Source organism: Trichinella spiralis (genome assembly GCF_000181795.1).
Source record: "Trichinella spiralis strain ISS 195 chromosome Unknown Scfld4, whole genome shotgun sequence".
NCBI lineage: Eukaryota > Metazoa > Nematoda > Enoplea > Trichinellida > Trichinellidae > Trichinella > Trichinella spiralis.
Window position 1 is genome coordinate 9,575,225 of NW_003526943.1, and position 21,410 is coordinate 9,596,634.

At 33.1% G+C, this 21,410-nt stretch overlaps 5 protein-coding genes and 1 non-coding gene across 6 annotated transcripts; 3 read left to right on the plus strand and 3 right to left on the minus strand.

Moving 5' to 3' along the window:
- Nucleotides 1–416: 416 nt before the first annotated feature.
- Nucleotides 417–3,166, minus strand: Tsp_02458 (hypothetical protein). Its single transcript, XM_003378126.1, has 4 exons — nt 3,057–3,166; nt 2,086–2,187; nt 1,509–1,613; nt 417–465 (listed from the first exon to the last, which is right to left on the minus strand). Exons 1-4 carry the CDS (start codon nt 3,164–3,166, stop codon nt 417–419), a joined length of 366 nt encoding a protein of 121 aa, XP_003378174.1.
- Nucleotides 2,621–2,692, plus strand: Tsp_02459. The gene has a single exon. It is a non-coding gene; the product is annotated as a tRNA-Gly (tRNA).
- Nucleotides 3,167–3,653: 487 nt separating the features above from the next.
- Tsp_02457 (conserved hypothetical protein) lies at nt 3,654–4,097 on the minus strand. The gene has a single exon (XM_003378127.1). It carries the CDS (start codon nt 4,095–4,097, stop codon nt 3,654–3,656), a length of 444 nt encoding a protein of 147 aa, XP_003378175.1.
- Nucleotides 4,098–4,271: 174 nt separating this feature from the next.
- On the minus strand, nt 4,272–5,260 carry Tsp_02456 (40S ribosomal protein S10). Its single transcript, XM_003378128.1, has 3 exons — nt 5,120–5,260; nt 4,914–5,070; nt 4,272–4,354 (listed from the first exon to the last, which is right to left on the minus strand). Exons 1-3 carry the CDS (start codon nt 5,258–5,260, stop codon nt 4,272–4,274), a joined length of 381 nt encoding a protein of 126 aa, XP_003378176.1.
- Nucleotides 5,261–7,291: 2,031 nt separating this feature from the next.
- Nucleotides 7,292–14,008, plus strand: Tsp_02455 (putative dedicator of cytokinesis protein 5). Its single transcript, XM_003378129.1, is given in 21 exon segments — nt 7,292–7,302; nt 7,354–7,450; nt 7,507–7,630; nt 7,711–8,015; nt 8,080–8,125; nt 8,947–9,033; nt 10,167–10,260; nt 10,333–10,420; nt 10,630–10,730; nt 10,748–10,871; nt 11,162–11,197; nt 11,567–11,685; nt 11,762–12,332; nt 12,391–12,472; nt 12,592–12,722; nt 12,854–12,946; nt 13,023–13,131; nt 13,151–13,450; nt 13,511–13,656; nt 13,680–13,760; nt 13,904–14,008. The coding sequence occupies 21 exon segments, from the start codon at nt 7,292–7,294 to the stop codon at nt 14,006–14,008; spliced, it is 2,850 nt and encodes a 949-aa protein (XP_003378177.1).
- A 204-nt stretch (nt 14,009–14,212) lies between these two features.
- On the plus strand, nt 14,213–21,187 carry Tsp_02454 (conserved hypothetical protein). The gene is made up of 26 exons (XM_003378130.1): nt 14,213–14,220; nt 14,268–14,450; nt 14,522–14,643; nt 14,693–14,820; nt 14,881–14,988; nt 15,075–15,224; nt 15,415–15,515; nt 15,575–15,657; nt 15,756–15,961; nt 16,028–16,113; nt 16,187–16,337; nt 16,408–16,539; nt 16,648–16,857; nt 16,945–17,049; nt 17,117–17,203; nt 17,270–17,399; nt 17,551–17,693; nt 17,773–17,929; nt 18,059–18,129; nt 18,211–18,506; nt 18,592–18,717; nt 18,786–18,882; nt 18,943–19,033; nt 19,198–19,367; nt 20,546–20,591; nt 21,072–21,187. The coding sequence occupies exons 1-26, from the start codon at nt 14,213–14,215 to the stop codon at nt 21,185–21,187; spliced, it is 3,303 nt and encodes a 1,100-aa protein (XP_003378178.1).
- Nucleotides 21,188–21,410: the final 223 nt, after the last annotated feature.

The following is a 21,410-nucleotide window of genomic DNA, read 5'->3' on the forward strand; positions in this document are numbered from 1 at the left end:
AAGAAAGCACTTCACTTTGAAACAGAAATGAAGTTTCGAATTTCGAACACCATTGCAAGACTAAAAATTCTTACTTTTAATGTTCCCTGAAACCTTCATATGCCCCCTTAAAGGGTGAGCTTCCCAGGTTGAAAAACACTGCCATAAACGAACGTAATTTAAACTGCAAGATGTGAAATGTGTAAAAATTAAGTAAAGTTTTTTCGTTTTTGACGAATAGTCGTTTTTACAACTTTTCGATACATAAATAGAAACAGATGGCAGTTCATTAACAATTATTAATTTCTTGCATTCCATTAATTTATCGCTACAAGATATAATGTAGGAATGAAGTCTGTTCAGTGAAGTAAATCAACATGTATAATTTCTTATATAAAAAGAATAAAGGATTTAAATGTGCATATAAAATACAGAAATCATGCAATACAAATTCGCTGGGTATCTGATATGCGAAGACCGGTAAATCTAAAAACGACTATATTATATTAAATTACAAATGCACTAAATAATAAATGCAAATGATTTAATTCATCAAAAAATGTTCACAATTTTGTAAAATACAATTTTGGAAACAATTAACAAACAAGATACATTTTAAAAAACAGCAGATTTCTATGATAATATATAAAAATACATAGAATAAAATTTGTTATATATGTAGCGGTCTTCTGCTCTTTCATGTTACCATCATCAGAACGACTCCTAATGAAGAGTTTGTTGCTGAACAAACAACGGCACACCAACACTGGTCAAAAATTATCTTTGTGTGTCTTTCCGTTGATATCCGCTTTCGTGTCCGGTGTGGAGTATGCTTCTGGCCATTTTGAAAATTAGTCTTCGATCGTCAAGATGCGCCTTTTTCCCTGTTCTGTCTGTTAGAATGGCTCTACGATGTCGATTTCCATTCGACTTATAGGATACGGGTATATCTGCGGTTGTAGTTGTCCTCTGTGACGCCTGCTTCAGCTCTCTCAACGACTACATTCTTGGCATTTCCTACACCAATCAGCTACACCTTCGCATAATTCAGTGTGGCAAAATCTCTGAAGTACTTTTCACAGAGTTTTCTTTTTTCCCAAATCGTCTATACTTTCAAGGCTGCTGTGTAGACCATGAAGAATTTCTTGTCGCAATATTTGTGGCACCACAAATTGATATCATGTCTTTCCGTGATGGTTGCTGTTTCCGAAGTAGCAGGCGGAATTTTTACCATCATTTTCTGTGACATTTCTGTGAGAACAGACTTTGTAGGATCTTGCTACTGTCAGGCGGGCACCTGGTTAGAAATGCCAATGCTTCGTTTCGTTCCGCTTCGGCTTGGGATAGTGTTGAGGTAGTGCTTCTTTTACTTCGGCTACCTCCACCGCTAGAGCAGAAGCTGCACGTTCTTAAGCAGCGGCTTCTGTTGACCTACTTTTGGCTAGGCCATCGCTAATAAGTCTTCAGCCAGTGCAAATGCTGCTTCACTTATCGCTAATTTCGTTCTGTCCAGCACCATTTCCTCCTACCGGGCTGATTTTGTCATCTCGGCTAACGGCTTTTCTTCCACTCGAACTAAGCAACTCTCATATTCTGTTATCGAATACGCCACATATGAGTTGGTCTTTGGCCATCTGCATTTGGACTACTTCGCCTACTGTAGGAAATGTTTGTTTTGACAATGATACAAGTCGACCACCGTATGACTCGTCGATTTTTTCAATTCTTTGTGTCGCACGTGAAAGTTCCATGCGTCTTTGTTAGTGGTTAATCTGAACGCGTAGTTGGCTTAACAGACGGTATTTAAGGACGCTGTGAACGCTGTAATTCATTTTTAACAAACGTCGTGCGGGCTAATGTAAAACCACGCTTGCATACGGGCGACCCATCTAACAAGTGGCGTTATCCTTCTCTGTCAGCATGGACAGGGGTGGTAACCACCGAGTGGTTCCCTGTTGGATCCCACGGATGTCATCAAATTGACGTATAAAAATATACCGTCATCAGAACGACTCATAATGGAGAGAGGAAACGTTTGTTGCTCAACGAACAACGGCACACCGACACCGATCAAAACAATACGCACACTAAATCTTGCTCACACACCGAGACTTCATCACTTCCGCCTTCTCTGTTCGATATCGTTCTAGCCAATCAGAATTCAGCTGAGTTTCTCCTTTGTTGATAGGTGGCGCTTCAGCTTGAACTCTGTAATAATTTAATCGTAATAATAATTATTAGTGTTGTGAGCTATTTTCGTGTTTTTTTTCGTTAATTTCCGCTTTATTTGTCACCAGTTACACACATATACGCTATACTGAAGATTATTTGCATAGTAAAAAATGAAGTATTCATCCAGCTCGAAAGTCAGCTAAGAAAAGATAATTAGAAATGAACCACTTAGTCTTCATGCATATTGGCCTTCATTGAAATTTGAATAGAGCATCAGCTGGATGTGGGAAATGAAATTAAAAATAGTAATAAATTTTACGATAAGTCCATATATTTACATGAAATACAAAAACGTGGTGTGGTTAATACAAAAGTGTTGAAATGGTGGTGATTGCAGCTTTCGCCCTATTATTATTATTTTTAACTGGTTTTTAAACTTTATAAAATGTTTTGGAAAGTAACAGTCAAAGCGTGGATGGTGTAGCGGTTAGCATGGTTGCCTTCCAAGCAATCGATCCGGGTTCGACTCCCGGTCCACGCAGTTGTTTTTCCTTTATTAGTATTCGTTAGCATATAAGTTTTATATAATTAAATCAAAATTACATTAATTTATTATATTACACTGTACAATTGCCAGCTCTTTCAATAAGCAATAACAAATATGTGATTTGTTTGAAATGATCTCAGTAATTTTATTAATAAAAATCAAGTTTACATATCAGCAGTTGTGGTAAAAATTCACCGTCAGAAGTTACAAAAGTTCAGAGTTATGATAGTCTCGCATGGATTTTTTATTGCATATTTGTTTTAAATGTATACTGCACATAATTTACAAAATCTTGTTCATATAATTTCTTCGCTTAAAATTTTATTTAAAAAAAGGTCATTTTTTCGATGAATTCCACCTAATAAGAAGTCTAATATTTTGCTGAAGTGTCATGACGTAGTTATGTGTGGTATACATTGATCTCATGATGTACCAGCATATCATTAGTATTGGAGGAGAATGGCCCATGGGTGTGGACTGCGGTAATCCCGGCAAGGCACCCGTGAGGGCTGTTAATGGAAAGCTAACGGAACTGAAGTTCCCGCAGTTTTCAGTGGAAGTGTTGGAATTTCCCACCTTCTGGGTCCAGTCCCATTACGGGAATAATAAATAACACAGCGCAAGCCTAGCCACACCACAACATGGCATTATGTACTTATTGCACGATTACCTTTATTTTATATCCTAAGAAAAATAAAAAATGTTTTTGGCAAAATTATAAGATCTCCAGTTGCTAATGTTGCTTCAATCTTCATTAGCACTGGAAAGTAACTTTGTGCTATTTACTGTCGTTGTTGCTTGCTGCTGTTTTACTTATTAGTTAAACGATATCCAGATGCTTATTATATTTATAAAATCTATAATTATTATAAGCAGGAAATCAATGTTCATAGCAATGCCATTCGTATAAATATGACATTTTCTTTAGCAATTCAAAAGTATAAAAAACTGAATTTTAAAACTGAGGAAGCTTAATGCGAATAAATGTTGTGCAGGCAATGTATGAAATCAAAATGCAGCCAATTCCAAAAAATAACAACATTGAACGGTTACTCTTTGTTACTGAAGGAAGATTAGCACGATGAACAACAACAAATCCTATTCCACCTAAAACAAACATAAAGCTTGCTGCTAAGCCTTCCATAATATACTGGCCATTGACACGATGCGGAAGAAAAGCAACAGGTCTCGAATGTCCTTTCGAATCAACAGTACTGCCAATGCTTGGAGGTTCAATAATTATATCATATATCACACCTCCCGTAACAAAAAAATAAGACAACAGGACTAAAGCATAAACTACCATGGCAGAAGGCATTTGAACCCAGCGCGGTAATTTCAACCGCAAATTTGGACACTGCAAAAATGAAAAATACAAAACGTCCACCAGCGTTTCCATTACAATTGATAGCTATTTCGTTAATCTGCAAACAGCTATTCTGTTGAAAATAAAAAATGCATATGCAAAACTGTGAAATATAACCGACTGAAACAACAGCGACAATCAAACACTGTACAAAGTTATCTATTTATTTCATATTTTAATATAACCGCTTCAGCGTTTAGAATTTTATCAGAACGGCTTTCCTCGACCGAAACCACCACGCATTTCCATTCCACCAGCTCCTATGCCAGCTTCAGCAGTTTTATCAATTCCTATAAATAAAAATACATACATATCATATAATACATCTTATCGAAGTACAATGAAATATAGAAAGTTATATGCAAAGTATTATATACTTAAGATTGTGCATATATTATTTGCACATAGATAAATGAACTTAGATACAGTTTAAACATGTTCATAAACACTTTTTTAATATACATAAATTCATTGAAAACTTATTTAAATAATTCAAAAACTATTATGCGACTAAATAAATGATCAAGCAATAAATGAATAATAAAAATGTTAGCAGCTGCAAAAATAATGCAATCAAAGCGCACCAAAAAAGAAAACAAAATGTATAAAATTTAAAAATAATAAATATACATACATATATGAAAGCCAATCTATTTTTAATATAACATTACAGTATGAAGATTGTGCTAAATGCATTCGTTATTATGCTGTCGCAAACTTAGCATTCAATAATTTTACGAGTTTTAAGAAGCATTAAAATATAAGCTTTACCTTTTCGATACATGTCACGACTATCGCCATCTCCCATTTTTCCGGGTGGCCCCCCAAAACCACGTTCTACGGGGCCACGAGCATCAGGTTTTTGCGGTCGTCTTACAGTTGCTGGCACTATTTCGGCCGGTAAATTCAGAAAAGTTCGAAGATAACTTATACCTTCGTTAGTAAGCGTCCAATAATAATGACGCCAAGCAAACTGCTCTTTCACGTAGTTACGACTTAGCAGCGACTTAATAAAAAAAATGTCACGAAAGAATAAATTACGCTAAATAAACTACCTGCATGGATTTGATAACATACAAATTAGGAACACCAATAACGGGATGCTTCATCAGATAAAAGTCTTTTCGAGCAACGCATACTCCTTCCTTGAAAAGGTATTCATATATTGCCAGACGGTCTTTTTTTGGAATTAGCATTTCACTTGATTATAGACCAAACAATTCAGAAATACGGTAATGAACAAAAGAGAAAATAACAACTGGGTAAAGTAACCTGTAAGTAAGTAAATGAAAAGCAAGTAAAAATATGAAATGAACCCAATTTTATAAGTAATATTTTACTCAAAAAATTATATTTTCAAATTTCATTAATTTTAAATACATATTTAAAAAAATATAAATTAATTAATTTTTTGTTTTATCAAAAAACATTTTAATTGTACCCGGGTGTGTAACAAAAATATTTGTCAAAAATATATATAATTTTTAATGCATTTGTTCCAGAATAATCTAAAACTTGGATTAAAAGATTTATTTCATTATTTTTTTGTATTAGTTTTCGATTTTTAAATTTGATTTAAATTTTTATTGCTAAAAAATAAATATTTTAAAAATTATTTTAAAGTTAATAAAACACAAGTAACTATGTATGAAAATGTATTGGTATTTCATAAATGTCATGATTTTTTGCAGAAAATTTATTAAATTTCGATCAAATTAAAAAATTTAATAAATTATTGTGCTTGCTTTAAACCGATAAAAATTAAAATTGAAATTAATTTACTCCAGTTTTTTAAATTAAAATTTATTTGTTCCATATCTTTTATTACAAAATTCTTAATTTGCTTCTCTATGTCAACAATAGTTTTGACGTGGTTTACCGTATGTACATGAAGAGTAAGGTCAAATTAATGTTATTAAATATTAAGGGCATATTTTGCGAGCGGGCAACATTTTATCGCCGATAAATGAATATCAACTTCAGCTTTCTTTATTAGCTGAGAAAAGTATACATGCAGTGTAGTCTGAAGACACTCATTTTGAGAGACTAAACGAAGCCCAATTGGTTGGTCCATCTTTTAATGAGTTCGTACCTAATTCTTTATTGTTTGGCTAATGATCGATTGGGGGTAGTCCACTTAATGGATTTTTCTGTGTGCACTTTATAACTGTTGCCACTAATTTTTGTCGTATTTCAAAATGATTCGATTCAGTATGAAAACATAAGTAAATTTTAACAGATATTTCGCTCAATAAAGAATAGTAAAACAACGCAACAGAATCTGTTTGTTGTATGCATATGCTTTTTGTGTGTAAACGTTTAAATTAGCTAATTCATGCTTGACTGAACTCAACACAACTGAAATCATATTCTCTCTGCAACATTTTGTATTAATTGGATATCTACAGTATACACTACACTAAATCTACAAACAATCAAGCAACATTTTCAAAAACATAATGCAATACGTGTGAATGTAGGTGTCTGTTGTCTTTGATGCCTAATACGGATGATATAAATGAAGTTGGCATTTGTTTGCTTAACTATGGTGTGAAGTCGGTACAGCACAAGCAGCGTGCTCAAAAATAATAAAAGATTTTGCAATTCGAATTCAACTTTCACAGGATCTGCAGTTTTATCCTACTGATATAAATATTGCATAGAAGACATCCCATTTTGTGTGAAAAAGCGAAATACCGCTTCACATTGTGAAACTAAACAAACTAAAAAATTCCATTTTCTCAGAGAATTCCTCCTCTAACTTCCTAAGATAATCACAGTGAGCACGTTTATATTACGCTGCATAGATTCTTCTATTTTTCTCAGTCAATTGGAAAGCACTATATTTTTCATTTATTAGCAAGAAGTGCTGCATGCTTGCACAGAATTCTGGAAATGTATTAACATAAAATAAAACTTTTGTATTAAGTAATGGTGACTCTGTTCAAAGATTTCATTTATTTTTATTATAATTTGCCCATTTCTTTATTTGATTTCATATGTAATTTACGTTGAAATAAGTCTACTCTTAAAATTATTCATCATTACATATTTCCGAATGATTTAAAGTAGTATTAAGCAATTTTGTTTATGCAATATTTAAACATTACTAAAGACCAACTTCTTTTTATACTGTAAGTACAGTATCGCTATGTTTTCTTGCAAAGTGTTGTCGCTTAATCGTCATTTTTCTCGCAGTATATTATCGAAGTATTTGGTTTTGTAATATGTTACAGATGTTAATTATCAAATTTATGAAAATTTTATTTTATGTATTTTTAATGTGTAGATTTTGTAATTCAAGTATGTCTTCATTGAAAGATAAATTTGAAGAACATAAAATTATTCCTGATGTTGTGGATCAGGCCCCTACTCAACATTTGCAGGTGCTTTGTTTATTTTTTTGGTCAACTTAATTTGACTTTGAATTTTTATGAGATAGGTTAAATATAAATCCGGTGTCCAAGCAGATTTGGGAAATGTATTGACACCTACACAAGTGAAGGAACCTCCATCTTTAAATTGGGTAGCGACACCCGGTGCATTATACACAATGGTTATGACAGGTATGATTAGAACTTTTTAAATATATGTCCGTGTGCATTTTATGACTGTTGCCAGTTTGCTATTTAATTATTACTGTTAGATCCTGATGCGCCGAGTCGACAAAATCCGAAATTTCGTGAATGGCATCATTGGCTTGTAGCCAATATTCCAGGATGTGAGATCAACAAGGGCGAAGTACTATCTGACTATATTGGATCTGGCCCACCTCAAGGTACTGGACTGCATCGCTACGTGTTTCTTGTTTATCAACAGAAATCCCATCTCACTGACAAAGAGCATGGACATTTAACTAATCGTTCTGGCAACAACAGAGGAGGGTTCAGTATTCGCAAGTTTGCTGCAAAGCATGATCTAGGCGCTCCGATAGCAGGAAACTTTTATCAAGTTTGAATTTTTGTTTATTTATATATTATTCATTGCATCATGTAATTATGATCTTTAATTTTAGGCAGAATGGGACGATTACGTTCCGAAATTGTACGAACAATTAAGTGGTTAATCTTTCGTTCATTTCGATGCATAGAGTTATCTATACGTGAATATTTGTCGTAGATGATGCGATAATTTTATTTCAGAGCCGTTAAAAGTAGTTTAAGGTGATTTGGGTGAAATTATGCGAACAAATAAAATCTTGCAATTTTCGAGTTTTTCTTACGGCCGTCAATAAAAATAAAGTGTGACTTGAAAATATATATTCAACAGATGAGAATGGAGTTTAAACAAATAAATAATCAACTTTTTGATGGACAGTGGTGGGAAACTGTTTTGTAATGCAATGGAAAAGTTAAGTCAGTTTTTTGTTTTACTAAAACTGAAAGTACAATTCAAATAATATGAATTAGCATTTGCTGATTTGGAACTATTAAAAATAACCGAAAAGAATATGTATTGGTTGATGATGGAAATTAGGTTTTGCATTCTAAATGAATAAATCGTTCCTGAAATAAAAATACATTTTATTTTAAAAAATCAAATAATTTTTGAAGAATCGTTAAATTCTGTTTCACAACTTAAAATTACTTACTGTATTAAAATTGTTTACTGTATTTTCAGTAAGTTTTAAGGAAAGTAAAATTTGTGAATTTGTTTACAAAGTTGCCTGAACCATTATAATTATGCTCAGTAAAAATGTTCATTATTTGATACTGGTAAAGTGGTATTCGTGATTTTTCAATTACTGCATTTGGTTGTTTGAAAATTTTTGACACGTATTTTCACAATGTGGACTAAAGTAAATGAAGATGAGAAGATAGTTGTTGGTATGCATTTTAGTGACTGCATTGTGTAATCATTTGGTATATTAAATTTATTTTAGCTAAGCATAATTTTCGGCCAAATGTTGTTGGTAATTATTTGCCACTTTTGATTGGCGATGTGGTTCGAGTTCTGCAGTTTTCAGGGGGTAAGCATTTGCTTTAGTATATCAACGAAAAGTTTTGTTCAGTATTGTAATGTCATAAAATCACATCTGTGCGAGAAGCTAAGATATTTTCTCTCAACTACAGTTAATGATTATCTTCTATATTTTAAATGAATAAATTAATATATACAATAAGACAATATTCATATGCCACATGGTTTTATTGCTCTTTAAATAATTTATGAGTTTGTTTAATAATATCCGAAACTAGGTTTATGAAAAGAAGCTTTAATTAAAGCTTATTAAATTGGATGCGAATTTACTTAGAAATTGATAATTGATAACTCTAAAATTTATTAACGTTTGCCTTGCAGTTTGGCATAAGTTACGTTGTTAAAATGAAGCGAGCATCTTAATGATTTTAATCATTCGAGTAACTTATTCGGCATCTTGAATTTTTATCAAATGAATAATTCCCGCGATACATATTTTGTGATAATTAATTAATGACATTTTGATTTATATGTTACTTTGCATACTTTTTACGTTATTGTAAACGGAATTCTGCAGTTTTTCAATGTAAGTTTGAAGTGTAGGCTTTTAATTTGCAAAAAAATAGAGTAAGATTTATATTGTAATCGTCAAGTTAAAATGATAATAGAATGATCCTAATGTGAGTGAATGATTAGTGAAATAAGATGCTTTGTATTCGGTTGGGTTTGTTTATTTCTTTAAAAATTATTAAATATCGTCAATTGAAAAATTCTTCATTGCGTAAAATGAACTGCTTTGAATATAAGCTATACTGTAATTATTTGACGTTTAAGTTGCATTTTTTTTGAATTTCTGGTGATTCATTGAATGAGACGTGTTTGTGTAAATGTTTGAAATAGGAAGATGTGTTGGAATTTTTAAATTTTTATTTAAATGTCGAAATGAAATTGACAGAAAAGTTTAATTATTTATCCAGGTGAACGAGAACAATGACGACATTGTTAAGGGAAAATTAATTTTAACATTGTTGCTTTTTTCTTTATTTATTTTTGAAAATTTGAAATAAATAATTTATTACTTGATAAATTTTGGTTATTTGAGTTAATGATTTGCGATTTGTTGCGTTGATTTTGGAATTGAAGACAAAGCTTAGGAATTGGATGCGTGTTTGCTATTTTCAGAATGGTATTACGGATGCTTGGATGATGATATGACAAAAGCTGGGGTTTTCCCTATTTCTTTTGTAGAAGAAAAGCATGCAAATTTTGAAAATAAGTGAGAAGATATTTTTTTAAATAAAAGTTATACAAATTCAAATTTTCTTCAGAAATAATAAATCTTTTTTAGTGAATTAGGCTCAATTGCCCAAACTGCCGTTTACAGTGTGCTGACTGTATTGAAAGAGTGGAAAAAAATGTGCCGTGAAAGTTTTGAAGTTTGTCATGATGATTTTGTTTGCACGCTTTTCGCCGTGATTGCTTGCTTCTTCTGTTCATTTTAGCGAAGAGGTTCCATTGACATTGAAAAAATTTTTCCAATGATGAAAGACATCATCAATTGGAGATCTCAGATTGTTTCAAAGAAATTGTCACTGGTGAGAATTTTCTTCTATAGCCATTATTTTTTTGCATTTTCTTTTTTTAGGAAGAAGTTAAAAAGCTGAATTATAAAATTGCATTGAAAATTGACTTGGGAAACAAGTACAGTAGAACATTTGTATTTTTCTCAGAGGTGCAGGGTTTGTTGTAATTTTGCATTTTAGAATGCTTGGTGCTGATGTGATTGTTCGTGATATTCATGGTAATGAGTTGCAAACTGAAAATTGCAGCGTTGCAGAATTGCACAAGCATCATCTAGAAACTGCAGAAAGAATTGCCACTGAAATTGTGAGTCTTTTTCATTGTTACGGTAAAAATGAATGAAATAATAAAAAGCCATTTTCCATTTTAATGTGATGTAAACTTTGTTTTATCGAAATAATTTAAAGAATTGATGCAATTTTTCCTTTGTTGCTTGCACATATTGTTAGCTATTCGAATAATAGCAGCAGAATGTCAGTCAACTGATTTATTTTTGCTTTCCAACCAGCGTATTCCTTTGCTTACCAATCAATTGATAGAAGTTTCAAATTTTTTTTTATTTTTTAATAAATAAAATGAAAATGTTTTCTTTTCAGGAACAGAGCAGTTGGAATACTTTAAGTCATTTGCAGGTAGCAATTTGCAATCAAACAAATTTGTTTGTATTATTTCAAAGAGGTCCATAAAAGGCATAATATTTAAATACTACCACAATGTGCATTGTTAAGTTTTGACTTTGGCGGTTTAATTTTTTCCAACGGCAATGAAAAAGGAAAGATTGTGTGTGAATTTTGGTTTCAGCAAACAAATTTAGTGTAAATTAATGAATATTTATTAAACTGAGCAAAGTAAATATTAGAAGAAGAATAGCTAGCTACGGGATGGTAAATTGTTGAGCAGTCAGTAAAATTGTTATTTTCTCATAAGAAAAAGAAATCATGTTCTGCAATGTTGTAGAGGCACTCTTCTCGAGCGGAAAAATTTATGCAAACGAAGCGTAGCCAGTCGAATTGGAATTTGCTGTTGACGTTTGTCGAATTCCATCATCCATATATGAACAACGGGGAATTGTCTTTCATGCTGTTCGACGGTCGCCTATGGCACGGGATATCGTACGCACGTGATTGATGCACGACGACCGATAGTTGCGGTCACGTGATTGCTTTTCACATTTGCATATACTGGTCGAATTTCAGGGAACCGGCAGTGGTCGTTGTCCAGCAGAACAATTCGACAAGGTTCGGCGTCGATCCGGCTCCACTGCAACGGTTCATCATCACTGTGAGAATGCGCATATTTATTATTGTTGTTGTTGTTGATTTGCAAGTTGGGAACTTGTGCTTTGTTGTTCAGGATCTCGGCACGAAGGATTTGGACCGTGAAAAATTTTGGATAATTTTCCTGGCAACCAAGACGGGTCCGTTCGAATGGAAAGACACTTTGACGTATCGCAAGACGCATGTTTCTTCGACAACGGTGCGTCAGACGTTCGCGGTGGCGGCGTTGGATCTGACCGAACTGCTGAATCAGGCGTTTTGTACGGACCCCGATGCAGGGACGGGGGCCGGGGCCGGGGCCTTCTCTTCCACCATTGACGAACAAGAGGAGAGGCGGATTTTTCTGCCCCTGCGCCCGCTTGTCGATGATTCGGTCGAGGGGATGTTGAGGAAAATTGTCGACAACAAAATCGGCTACAACTCTGAACTGGAAACCAAAGGCGACGGATTTTGGCTCACACTACAACCAATGTTTGCATCATTGGATGAAGTAATAATAATCATAATCATAACTTCTTTTTTTTGCACTTCTGTGTTTGCATTTTTAGCTGAAACATTCACAACCGCATTTATTTAGCAATCCTTTCAAATTGGTACGTAAAATGGGTTTCCCAGAGGTCATTTCCAGAGGTTTGTTTGTTCACTTTATTATATATATATATATATATATGGATAGAATTAAAATAAATAAGATAAAATTAAAATTATTCACCATCCTGATGCATTCATTATCATTATTGCATTTGCAGATGACGTTCGTAATGATTTATTCGTTACATTGGTAAGTGGTGATTTCACCCATTGCACTGGTCGATCTGATAAGAATATTGAAGTGAAAGTCTGCTTGGTGGATGAATTGACAAATTCCGTTTTGCCGGATGTAAGTGTTGTATTAAATTGATGGTCAAGTGAATTAAATTGTTAATTGAATGAAAAAGTCAAGTCAAGCCATTTTGCATTATTTGAAATTAAAAAAAACTGACTTTTTCATTTTTATCTGTTTTATTTCAGAGTGTGGTGAATGTTGGTGTGGCGAAGGAGACTTTTTACACCAGTTCTGTATTTTACCATCAAGACAGGCCAAAATGGTTTGAGACGATAAAAGTGAATATATTTAATTTGGAAAAGATATTTTGCACTTTGTTATGTAAAAAAAAGTCTTTTTTATTTTTATTGATAGTTTTCTATTCCGGTTGAAATATATGGAAATGTTCATATACGATTCAGTTTCAAGCATCGTTCGTCAAATGAATGTGAATATATTTTAAGTGAAATGAATTGTTCACTTAGTTTTTAATTAATTTGCAGCAAAAGATAGAAACGATCGTCCGTTTAGTGTATCGTTTATCCGTTTAAAGCAGTCCAATGGCACTGTGATCAAGGATGGTTTCCATGATCTGGTTGTATATCGAGTGTCTTCGAAAATTGAAGAGAACGATTTCTCTTATCACACACTTCCGGCTAGCAAAGCCGACTTGGAAATGTCCGGCATGGAAGGTACATCGAGCAAGTTTCACATTCAAAGCCCGACAGGCGGCTTTGCAATCAGTCCCAAAGATTTTTTTACCATATGCACGACAGTCTGTTCGACAAGCCTCACTCAGAATGGTTGGCTTCATTTTCAAATTCAATTTATGCATAATTAACTAATTCATTTGTTTTTTATAGTTGATTTGCTTGGACTGCTTGAATGGGAAACGAAACGAGTGAATTTGAAAAGCAGCTTAGAAGCATTGATGAAAGATGAAGGTGATCGTGCAGGGGAAGAGATTGTCAAAGCAAGTCTACTACATGTCGGTGTTGTTGTTGTTGTTGTTAACTTTTTTTGTTGTTTCAGTTTTTGCAAGACATTTTAGACGTGCTATTTACTGTGTTGATCAGTTGCAACGATCATGATCAACTTGTATTCGATGCACTGGTATGAGTGATTTTTTAAATTAATTATACAATATCAGTTGGCAGTTTTTGTGTAGTTTAAAAATTCTATTAAAACTATTATGGTATTGTAGGAAAAGATTTTGAAAAAAAAAACATTTCTTTTTTGTTTTGCAATTTTCATAGGTATACGTTATTGGTTTGGTCGGTGAACGTCGTTATCATAATTTCAAAGCTGTACTGGATTCGTATCTTTTGTTGCATTTCAGCGCAGCGTTGGCTTATCAGTGAGATTGACTCTCTCGCTTATTCATCACCACCACCATCATTATTAGCATGTTTATTCAGAAAACTTATTCCAATTTTCAAAGATTACATTGATAAAGTGGAAGAATGCAGCAATAAGTTGTTGAAAACGTTGAAATCTTTGGAATATTTGATGAAATTTATTGTCCGATCAAGAAATCTATATGTCCAGTAATAATAATAATAATAATGATAATGTATGTGCTTTTTTTTGTATTTGATCCGTTTGCTTTGGTTTTTCTAGACTGAAAGGTTCAAATGCTGGAAAAGAGCGTTTCCATGAATTGATATGCAGCTTGTTCATCTCGTTGACCACTTTGATGCTTTATCAGACCGACTGGAGTCTTCTTTGCCAAGGAGCCGCTTTGAAATACATTCCACATATTGTTGTGGATGTGTTGGCAGTTTTCGATGCCCGCGAGTTGGCGTAATTTCATCAGATGAGTCGAATTTCTGTATAATTATCTTAAAAAAAATTTTTTTTTCATCTTTACTCAGAGCAATGATGGCAAATTTTCTCAAAAATGTACCACGGGATAGATTGACGAAGCAAAAATTAATGTGCCTTCAAGATTTGGTTCATTCAGAGTTGATCAAAAAATCAGGTGCCCATTGCGATAGTTTTGCACTTATGCGTTAAGCATATTGTATTGTATTCCATGTATTCAGAACCAAGGGCAGTTTTGTTGCCGGTAATTTTGGAAAGCGTTCGAAATCAAATTGATGATAACGAAGAGTTGGAATTGTGTGCGCAAATTTTAACAGAAATAATGAACGTGCTATTTGACAAGCATTCGGTATTTTTATTTATTATTTAAAGTGTATTATTTATTTATTGGTTTATTTGTACATTGAAGACCTCCGGTGCTCACAGTTCTACGCTTCTTTTTATAATGCGCACAATTTTGAGGCAAGTTGTTCAAGTTGTTGTCCGATTGATCGAAGCCGGTGAAAATTTGATTTTAGTTAATATATTTTATTATTATTATTATTAATATTTGGCGGATGTTTATTTCATTTATTTATTTATTTATTTATTTTTGCTTTCAAGGGACAATACGTTGCGTTGCTGTTGGCGATTTTGGAAGAACTCGACGCTTGTACGTATCGTTGCTACATCGCTGAATTTGCCACCCGCACAGATCTGATGGATTTTTTAACTGAACTACTGATGCTGTTCAAAGATTTGATCAGACGGCCAGTTTTTTCGTCCGATTGGTTTCAAATGATTTTCGTCCAAAATAGCATCATGTTGAAAATTTTGTGCTACGCTGCGTCGACCGTGAAGGCGAGATTTCTTCATGAAAAATTTGAATTTCAAGTAAATCATTCGAAAATGAAATTTCGTATACTTTTACAGTAAGAAATTATTATTTTTAATTTATTTGCAGGTTTGTAATAGTTTTTTTCAAACAGTCGTAACATTCATCACGCAGAAATTGCTACAACTGGAACAATACAACGTAAAAAAGCGAAAAGCTATTTTGGAAAGGTTTTTCTTACTGTTGTTATTTTAAATATTTTTACTTAATTGTTGTTTTCTTTTTCCAGGTTTAGGGACATGCGCCTTACATGTGCCAGAGAGTTGGTCCGATCCATGTGGTTCAGCATGAATTGTAAGTTAATATTCTACAGTTGTTTTTTTTACTTGTCAAATTATTATATTATGTTCTATATTTACGTTTGTAATTTGAAAATATATCATGAAACGTTCCATTTTTGTTTTTTTTAGTGCTGGAGAAAAATCAATTCATCCCGTCGCTGGTTGGCTTTGTACTCGAGGTGACGCTTATTCCAGTAGAAGAAGTGCGCAAGTTGACCATTCCAATATTTTTCGACATGATGGTTACGGAATTTTATTTGCGCGCAAATAATAATTCAGCCACTACTTCGACGCCACTTTTGGGAAATTTTTCATACAACAGTTCTGTAATGGAAGTGAGTTGTATTTTTATTATTATTATTATTATGATAATTCAATGATGAAAATGTGAAAGTTTACAGTTTGAAACTGAATTCATAAAGAAACTTGACTCATTGGTAGAAAATGATTATGGTGATGCGAAATACGTCGATACATTTGTTAAAATGTAAATGTTGAATTGAAAATTGTAATATACGGTTGTTGCAGTTTTGTATTTGGTTTATTTTATGCTGATGCAGAATGATGCAGCTGTGTTCCAGTCATACGGAAGCGTTGCGTGACGAAGGAATACGATTCACAAAAACTGTGGAACATTTGATGTTCAGGCTTTTGGAATTTAGGAATGTTCGACTGTATCACAACAATGTGAACAACTGTATGAGTTGTACTGTAAGCTTGTTGGTAGGGGAATTTATTTTTTGTTCATCTATTTTTCACCACTGATTTGTACAATATTTAGAATTTCTATTATGAAATTGGTCATACTGAATTGTACATTCGCTATTTGTACAAGCTGTACGAGTTGCATATGCAGCGAGATAATTTTGTAGAAGCAGGTCTGACGATGGCATTGCATGCCGAATGTTTGAAAGTATGCTGTACATATATATATTTTTTTGATTTCTGTTTTGAAAATTAATATTTGTTAATGCTTTTTTTTCAATGCATTAAAATTGAAATTTTCTTTTGTTTATTTCAGTGGTGTGACAGTTCAGTTCATGCATTGCTTGCTCATAGTTTATTTCCAGACTGCGTTTCGCAGAGAGAGTTGAAGGAAAAATTATTTTTAAAAATGATCGATTTGTTTGATCGAGGAGAACTTTGGGAAAAAGCAATCGTCGTTTGCCAAGAGTTGCAGCACGAATATGAACATCGTACATACGAATACGACAAACTTGCCAACTTGCTGGTGTGTACTTTTTTCTTCTTTCTTAATATTTATTTAAATTTTCCATTTATTATATTGTGAATTGTTTGATTTTATTTATTGTGCCAGGAAAAAATGTCAAAAATGTACAGAAATATTTTGAAACATCAGCGGGCAGAACCAGAATATTTTCGTGTTCTTTTTTGTGGTTTAGGTTTTCCAATTTTTTTGCAGGTATATTTTGATGATTGATTAATTATTAATTATTTCATAACAACAATCAGATGTTATTTATTTGTAGAATACGACGTTCATTTATCGAGGCGATGGTTACGAACGATTGGCAGATTTTACTGGTAGAATTCAAGCCCAGTATCCAAACGCAACTGTATTTCAAATTGATCGCTTTGTTATAATAATAATAATGCATCGTTTTTTTAAAATGATTTTTAAGCTGTTGCAAACTTTACAACCGCCGGGTGAAGAGATCAAAAGGTCGAATGGTCAGTACTTGCTGATCAACAAGGTGGATCCAATTTACGACGATCAGATCAAGACAATTCCTACGCCGGTGAAGGATAGTCGTATTTTATGGTATAATTTTGAGGCGCTTATATATATATATATATTATTTCTGTCGATATTTGGGCTTTGATTTTTATTTTTTATTGCACAGGTATTACAAATGCAACGATGTTCAGAAGTTTTATTTTTCTCGTCGTATTTCAAAAAAAGACTGCACATTGTCCAAAGAATGGCCCGTTGCTGATGAACAAGAGAATGAGTTCGGTTTGATGTGGTTGGAAAAGACAATATTGGTCACTAGTTGTCGGTTTCCTGGTATTTTACGGTGGTTTTTAGTCTCCTCAGAGAGCCAGGTGAACGGGGGGATTTTGTTGAAAATTTTCTTATTGTATATACATATATATCAGGCTAATATGGAAATTTATTTTTCAGGTTGAACTTAGTCCATTGGAAGTTGCTGTCGACTCGATGAAGGCCACCATTTCTGATTTGGAGAAATTAATCGAAGAAGTGGAACGTTACTCGGAACGTGCTCTTAAACCGTTGGCTGCCAAATTGCAAGGCATGCTACAGCCGGCTGTGATGGGTGGTATCAAAAATTATGAAAAAGTATCCAATTGCCATTCCTGAAATCTACTGGACTAGATTGATTTTCGTTATTTTTCTTTTGCATTAATGAATTTCAAGTATAATTTTGAATAGGTATTTTTTACTGAAGAATTTATGTCAAAAGGGAGTCGAAAAAATTTGGAAGTGTTGGAACTGCTGAAAGAACAAATAGCTTCGCAGGTTAGTTGTAGTGATGTTGAACTGGATAATTAAAAAGAAAACATGTCTTGCTTTGATTTTAAAATGTTATTTGATATTCAGGTTCCTCTGCTTGAGAAAGGAATTTTTCTTCATGCGAAATTTTGTTCCAGTGATCAACGCGAATTTCATCATTTGCTGATCGACTGCTTCAAAGAGTACAAAAGTCACGTGGAACAGCATTACGGCAAACAGGCGAGCTTGTTGCCCGAAAATAGCTCTTTGGAAATACCGAAATCCAACGTGCTTGTGTACAAGCAAAATTTGATCGACGGATCCGCCACGTCCAACGACGGTCGGTATCCATTTTCGTCGTCCATTGCAAGCAGAAAGTCGAACTCGGTTCGAGAATGGCAAGCGTGAGAATTGATAGATAATATTATTAAAATTATTTATTTCATTTCCAACTGAGAAAAAGTAACTTGGGTAAAATATGTATTTCAGGTCGACATCGGCACCGTGGTTGCTTCGTACTGGTGTGATGACTACACTGAGCGGCGCAACAGTGCCAAGAAGGATAAATAGCAAAGAGGCGGCTATTCGGCGGAAAGCGGCACACAGCACGGAAAAGTACACCTTTTCCCGAGTGTATCTTTTTCTTAAATTGATGATTATTAATCATTTTTCATAATTGTCAGAGAAATTCACCAAAAACGACATTCGAACAGTTCCATGGGCTCTACGCAAAGTGCTGAAATGAGTTGTGCAGGATCGACGATTGTTCTAACAGAGAAGGTGGATTTTTTGTGCAGAAATTTAAATAACATCCAGTGAAATTTTTTGTAATTGTTTCAGCTGACCACTTTGCGTCCACCCCGTCCAGATTCGAGCTTTTCCAAAGGTAGTTTCAAGCAGCAGTCGAACTCGTCGATCAATCGACTGACCAGTTCTGTTGAAAAGTTGTCCATCTCCGCTTCCCATTCGCTTGTTCACTCGGATTCGGATGAAATTTGTACGTATAATAAAATGCTTAATTTTTTTTATTAAATAACAACTCTGTTGTTACTTTTTGTCTTAATTTGCTTATTTATTTGTGAATTTAAATTTCAGTATTGACGAATGATCGAATTGACGATCATGCTGCAGTTCCACCGCCTCTGCCACCCAGACGAGATAGTGGTCAAATTGAAATTCCAGATTTCAATGCTTCCAGTGTCACTTTTTCGCCTTTATCTCCTCAGCGACTGCCAAGCATTATCAGTGGTCCTCGACGAGAAAAAGTATTATTATTTATTTATTTATTTATTACTGATTTATTCACAGATGTCAATATCTTTTTTGTTTTAGCCACTTCCGCCTTTGCCTACTACTGAATAAATTTTTTGTTTGCTTGTTTGTTGTTTAAATTCATCATCGACATTGGCAGTTTTTTTTCGCTTTATCATCACGTTCTGATCTTCCAGGTTCGCTTCATTTCATTGTCTTTTCAGTAAGCGACATTATGTTTTTTTGCATTTCTAAAATCTTGCCTTGACGGTCCAGTGAAAACAACAATGAAGCGAAACGATTATTAATTTGCTTATTAGAAAAATTATTTGTTAAACTTTCACCAATATCATCGATTTCTTCACTCCAATAGATCGACGATCAATTTGAAAACTGCAAACAGTCATTGCCTTAATTTATGTTGTTATTACAGTATAGAAGAACTATGCACAGTAATAAAAAGAAAATAAGATGCATTGGCTGCGTTTTATTATAAGTAAAATATCTTGAATTTCAATTTTCGATGTGATTATTACTAATATTATGATATCGTTTGATTTTTACTTGTCATTGAAATTGACAAATAAAATTTTTTGGGCTACAATAAATTTAAATAAAATCTTTGCATTGCTTTACTGGTTTTTTTTTCAATATTTTTCATGGCTTTAAAATGATAAAAGAGAATTTTATTGAAGACTTTTCAACTGTTCATTGCTATTTATTGTTAACAGTAATGCAAAATTTAGGATACAAGTTATTCATTGCGCTTTTGTTATTTATTCATTAATTCATTTAGTTTCCTCTGCAGCAATGAAAATTTATTACTCAACTGTTGCACTGTGCACAAGAGCAAGGAATAAATTCATTTGCATTGCTTATCATTGCAGAATTAATTCGATATTTCTTTCGATTTTCATTAAGCATCAAAAGTGAAAAGCAAATTGCCATGAACAGTTACATCTGCTTGAATGTTTTCTTAATCACTGCTTTGGTTCTGTTTTCTGTAATCGAGGTAAGAAATGTTTGCTTGTTTTGTCTTTTACGTTAAATTGAATATATACAAATTTAGTCTAGCTAAATAATTGCATGTACATCTTTTAATTAACGAGCAAAATAAAATAATACAAATATATATGTATATAAAGCAGTGATAGTGATAACAAACTTTTGTTTCAGAAATTTAGTTTTGCAGAAAACACAACAGAGTCGCCAAAGAGGAAAGCATCTGCATCGATCACGTGAGTTTTATTAATTTAATGTACAATTTTATTTTGCATGCAGTAAGTAAAAGAACAATCATCTTTTTTTTATCAAGTTTTGAAATGCTAACCAAATTTATTTCATTTTTAAACCGTATTATATTATTCAAACGTGTAGGGTTGTTATTCGTTTTGTCGAACATTTAATGAAAGTTTTTTCAGAAAACTTGTTTGACAGATTTTTATATATAATTTTAAAAATAATTCAATATGCCCTTAGTGTACAATAAAACTTACACAAATGTATGCATGAACAATAATTGCTTTTGCAAAGTCAATATGAAGTTAACATTATGCATTATCAAATCAGTCATTGCAAAGTATTTGATACTGCTTCACTTTCTGCTCCAAAGTTTATTAAATTTTTTTATATTGTATTTTGAACAATTCTGTGTCACAATAATGTTATTGTCATTTTCTTTTGTCAGAAAGTTATTTAGTTAATTTAATTTAATTCAGAGTTCCCGTGTCCATTGGTTCAGCATGTTCATTGTGTGTCCTCATTGGAATTTGTTGTTGTGTTTGCATATGCCGTAGAAAATGCAGAAGAAGAAACAAAACAAAACAAACAGTGAATGTCAATGTTAACACCAATACTGTAACAAGTAACGCGTGTTTTAAGCAAAATGATCTCTTAAAATTAATTTTGAAAAATGGTTTTCTGTTTTGATAAATTCAACTCACATTTCACGAAACGGCATTTCCATTATATGTATCATTGTAATTGGAATAATGCATCGAATTGTTTAAACTTTCTCGCTTGCGATGTGTTTTACAGCATGTATAATGTATACATCC

Bases quoted from the DNA above. Each gene is read 5' to 3' on its own strand.
- Tsp_02458 (XM_003378126.1), bottom strand. From the start codon at position 3,166: ATGGGCCATTCTCCTCCAATACTAATGATATGCTGGTACATCATGAGA. The intron at 1,614-2,085 runs GTGTGTGAGCAA...GTCCAAATGCAG, and splicing joins GCGGAAGTGATGAAGTCTCG to ATGGCCAAAGACCAACTCAT. The intron at 466-1,508 runs GTAGGAGGAAAT...AGTCGTTTTTAG, and splicing joins GAGATGACAAAATCAGCCCG to ATTTACCGGTCTTCGCATAT.
- Tsp_02457 (XM_003378127.1), bottom strand. From the start codon at position 4,097: ATGGAAACGCTGGTGGACGTTTTGTATTTTTCATTTTTGCAGTGTCCA.
- Tsp_02456 (XM_003378128.1), bottom strand. From the start codon at position 5,260: ATGCTAATTCCAAAAAAAGACCGTCTGGCAATATATGAATACCTTTTC. The intron at 5,071-5,119 runs GTAGTTTATTTA...TTTTTTATTAAG, and splicing joins ATGTTATCAAATCCATGCAG to TCGCTGCTAAGTCGTAACTA. The intron at 4,355-4,913 runs GTGGCCCCGTAG...TTTTATTTATAG, and splicing joins ACCGCAAAAACCTGATGCTC to GAATTGATAAAACTGCTGAA.
- Tsp_02455 (XM_003378129.1), top strand. The intron at 11,198-11,566 runs GTAGCAATTTGC...AACGAAGCGTAG, and splicing joins ATACTTTAAGTCATTTGCAG to CCAGTCGAATTGGAATTTGC. The intron at 11,686-11,761 runs GTGATTGATGCA...GTCGAATTTCAG, and splicing joins GCACGGGATATCGTACGCAC to GGAACCGGCAGTGGTCGTTG.
- Tsp_02454 (XM_003378130.1), top strand. The intron at 14,644-14,692 runs GTTTTGCACTTA...CCATGTATTCAG, and splicing joins ATCAGGTGCCCATTGCGATA to AACCAAGGGCAGTTTTGTTG. The intron at 18,130-18,210 runs GTTAGTTGTAGT...TTTGATATTCAG, and splicing joins AAGAACAAATAGCTTCGCAG to GTTCCTCTGCTTGAGAAAGG.